General features: G+C 60.8%; 1 protein-coding gene across 1 annotated transcript; it reads left to right on the top strand.

Moving 5' to 3' along the window:
• The first annotated feature begins 237 nt into the window (after positions 1-237).
• LOC103191543 (urokinase plasminogen activator surface receptor) lies at positions 238-3,725 on the top strand. The gene is made up of 5 exons (XM_042346590.1): positions 238-451; positions 1,148-1,258; positions 1,994-2,128; positions 2,554-2,673; positions 3,269-3,725. The coding sequence occupies exons 1-5, from the start codon at positions 400-402 to the stop codon at positions 3,466-3,468; spliced, it is 618 nt and encodes a 205-aa protein (XP_042202524.1). The 5' UTR covers positions 238-399; the 3' UTR covers positions 3,469-3,725.
• Positions 3,726-3,906: the final 181 nt, after the last annotated feature.

Genomic DNA, 3,906 nt, shown 5'->3' with positions numbered 1-3,906 from the left:
GCGGCCAATTGCGCACAGCGACGTCCCACAAACAGTCGTAGATTGAAAATGACCAATTTATCATTGTTTTATTTTGGAGGATTATTATTAGGGCTCTGTGTGGAGTAAGGAAACTTGCCCAAGGTTTCGCCCTGATCTGCAAGGACGATGTGGGTGGGGTTGGGGGTGTGGGTGGGGGGCTGAGATGTACTATTGCAGTTTCGCTTTCATGCAGTGAAGAAACGAAACTTAATTATTATGCAAATGTGTGGTTTTTGATATTCTCGGTTCACCTGAAGGACTTATAAAAGCTTCGGCAAACAGGAGTGGGTCAGAGTTTTCTGTATCGGTGGCGAAAGGCACTTTATTCCGTCTCCTCTCACATCTATTTGCCGGATCTTTACCGCGAGGACAGCGAGGATGAAGTATCTCCTGGTGCTCGGGTCGCTGCTGCTCCTGAGCGTTTCGTACGGTGAGCGGTGGTGGGCGATCGGGAGCCCGAGCCTGGGGTTGGGGTGGGGGGCGGCGCAGGGTTGGGATGAGGGGAGAGCGGAGAGGGAGGAGGGCGGCTGTCGGCGCGGTCGAAGAGGAAGGTGCAAAGGAGGCGAGGGAGGGAGCCGGGCGAAGAGACTGTGGGATGGAGGTCCACGGGGATGGGAGCGGAGTGGCTGAGGGTGGAGCGGGTCGGGCGGGAGACGCGGAGCGGGACGGAGACTGCTGAAAGGGGGGAGCGGGACAGGTTGTTAGGGGGTCAGCGGAGGAAGGAGGGGGCAAAGCCGTGGAGGACCTCGAAAGTGAGGACGAGGATTTTGTATTCTATTCTCTGAGGGACAGGGAACCGGTGGGGCCGGGAGATGGTGGGGGGGTAGGGGGGGTCACGGAGCCCGGCGCAGAGTTCTGGATCGCCCGCAGCTCGCGGAGGGGGGAGGTTCGGTAAAGCCCACAAGGAGGGAGTTACCGCAGTGTCGCGTTCAGTCGAACGGGTGGAGTGCGGTCGTTGGGAGACCTCTCCGCGCAAAGCGAGAGGATGTGGGTCTGAGTCCGGGGCGGGTCAGGTCGGGGGCCACGTGTCGGGCAAGTTTCCTCACTCCGCGCACGGCTGACCTGGCGGTCGGTAGGGACGCGAGGAGGATGATGATGGACTGTTTCTGTGTCTCCCCACACGCAGGAGACGGTTTGCGGTGCTATCACTGCGAGAAACACGATACCCCATGTATGTCCAGTTTGAGGACCTGCAGTCTTCCCCACGAGCAGTGTTACAAGGGAGAGTCTACGTTGAGTAAGTGGTTTGAAAGCTTCGCTCAAGTCCCCGGCGGTAATCCATCCGTCTCATCCGCCTCAGTCGCTCCTCATTCACGCGCAGTCCTGTCGCTCAGCGCTCAGAGCTCTCGCCTCACAAGCGAAGAAGGTCCCTGGGTTTCGATTCCCGGCTGAGCGAAATGTTGGGTAAGTTTCCTCCCTCCCACCCGCCCAACCGCCCGCGCACGCACGCACACACACACGCACACGCACACGCACACACACACCCACAGGGCTCTGATCACCCGGTTGTTAGTCCATTGGGGCGTCGCATTTCCGGTCATAATGATCCGTCGTTAATCAAACCCCAATACTAATCCGGTCACTCGATCCACGGCTGTTGGTTGGACGTCGCCGCGGGCTGTTGGCTGCCGGGTTTGCCCCCCCCCAACCCCCCCCCACCCCCCACCCCACCCCCAGTTCTACAGTGCCGTCCGGCGAAGCGCTTTGAGACGGTCCGCGAGACGTGGAAAAGGGCCGCGTCGAACGCGAGTTACCGGTACGGCTGTTACTCGCTCAACCTCAACCTCAACCTCTCCGCTGCCGTCTCGCCCGACCGACCGACCGACCGCGGTCGCTGCGCCTGACAGCGTAGTCCGCGAAGGGGCTTTCAAGTCGTGTCGGTGACGCGATGAGGTGCTGCATCAAGTGCAAGGAATATTATTATTATTATTATTATTATTATTATAATAACCAGATGTCTCTGTTGTTACAGTGGGACAACCCGTGTACGAGGCCGGCTGTATCGCATCTGATCGCTGCAACAAATCCACCCCAGAAACCGTGGTGGGTTTGCCGGTCACCTTAACCGCCTCCTGCTGCACCACCGACCTGTGCAATGGGCACCCAGGTACCTGGCCTTTGCCTGACTGGCCTATCCGGGGTGAAGCCAAGACCCCCACCTCGCTAAACCCCCACTGAAGGTTCACTTCATCCCACCCCCCCCACCACCCACCCACCACCCACCACCAACCCCCCACACTCCCCCCCACCCGCTGCCTCCGCTCGACCTCCTGTTTGCCCCTCGTCCCCTCCGCTCCGCTATCAGCCACCACCTCACCAAGCTCTGTCACTCTCTCACTCCGTCCCTCCGCCTCGCTCCCTCCCTCCCTCCCTCCGCCACCTTCGAACCCCGGCCAAAGACCTTCCATCCTGATCCTGCGGACGGCCAACACCGCCCTCCCTCCCTCCCCCTCTCTCCCCCGCCTCGGCTCGGGATCAGACTCACGCCAACTGCTTCTCCCGATCACCAGCTCTGTCTCTCTGCCTCCCCAGATGTCCCAGCAAACGGTCTGCAATGCTACCACTGCCCGGCAAGTCAAACCCCGTGTCAATCCAGGGCGTACATGTGCACTGGAGCCAACACTCAATGCTTGACCAGAGTGACGGAGGCCGGTAGGTGCCCGAACCCTCAACCATTGCCTTGATACAACACCAACAGCTTGTGTTCCCGCAGCAGCCCCTCATGGAGGGTAGCGTCCCCGAGAGCTTGACCGTGGCGGGGCGCGATGCCAAGCCGGGGGCACGGGGGGGGGGGGGGAGATGACCGTGGGCACTGTCGAAGAGGAAAGTCTTCAGGCTTGACCTGAAGATGGGGAGGGAAGGAGGGGGCAAGGCGGGAGAGAGTGACAGAGTTTTGGGGGGTAGCGGATGAAAGTGCGGCCACCGATGATGGAACGGAGGGCACAAGTGAGGGACAGGAGGCCGGGGCCGGTGGAGTGGAGGCGGCAGCGGGCGGTGGAGAGGTTTAGTGCGTGATGAGGAGCCAGTGGAGCTTGGTGAGGACTGGGGCGATGGGGTGGTGGGGGGGCGCGGATGGAGCTTAGGGTGCGCGACAGGGAGCCAGTGGAGCCCTTTCTCCCCCCACTACAGTCGCGACCCTTTACAGTATAGCCCGCGAAGCGCTTTGAGACGTCTCGAAGCCACGATGAGGCGCCGTATCCAACGCGAGGATTATTATTATTATAACCGGGTGTCTCTATTGTTGCAGCGGGGGTACGCTTTACTGAAACGGGATGTGCTGTGCCTCACGACTGCAAAATGAACGTAGACCAAACCATCTTGGGCCAGACGGTCTCCGTCAAGTACTCCTGCTGCTCGACCAACCTGTGTAACGCGGCCCCGGGTGTCAGAATGCCGCTGGTGACCGGCGCGGCCCTGGCCTTTGCCTGGTTGGCGTATCTGGTGTAAAGCCGAGGCCTCCCCCTACTCTCGCTGGAGCTCCACAACGTCCACCCGTCAGACCGCGGCTGTCTGGGCTCGCTGGACGCTGGGTGTTCGGGGGGGGTGGGGGGTGGGTGGGGGGTTACGAAGGGGAAATATTGTTTACGTTTCATGCCGTGAGGGGGTGGGAGGGGGGAACGGAACGGGACGTGAATGTAGATTTGCCAATCGCAGGTCATTCTTTGTGCTTCGAGCAAATGATTAAAGGAAACCTTCGTAAACGGTTCAGTTGTCCGGTCGTCGGTACAACAACAACTTGCACTTCGACAGCGCTCTCCAGGCCGGGCGGGGAGGGAGGGAGGGGAGGGAGGGAGGGAGGGAGGGAGGGAGGGAGGAGGGAGGGAGGGAGGGAGGGGAGGAGGGAGGGAGGGAGGGAGAGAGGACGGAGGGGAGGGAGGAGAGGGA

This window comes from Callorhinchus milii, unplaced genomic scaffold (assembly GCF_018977255.1).
Source record: "Callorhinchus milii isolate IMCB2004 unplaced genomic scaffold, IMCB_Cmil_1.0 Scaffold1064, whole genome shotgun sequence".
Lineage (NCBI taxonomy): Eukaryota > Metazoa > Chordata > Chondrichthyes > Chimaeriformes > Callorhinchidae > Callorhinchus > Callorhinchus milii.
This window is presented reverse-complemented; position numbering and strand designations above follow the sequence as displayed.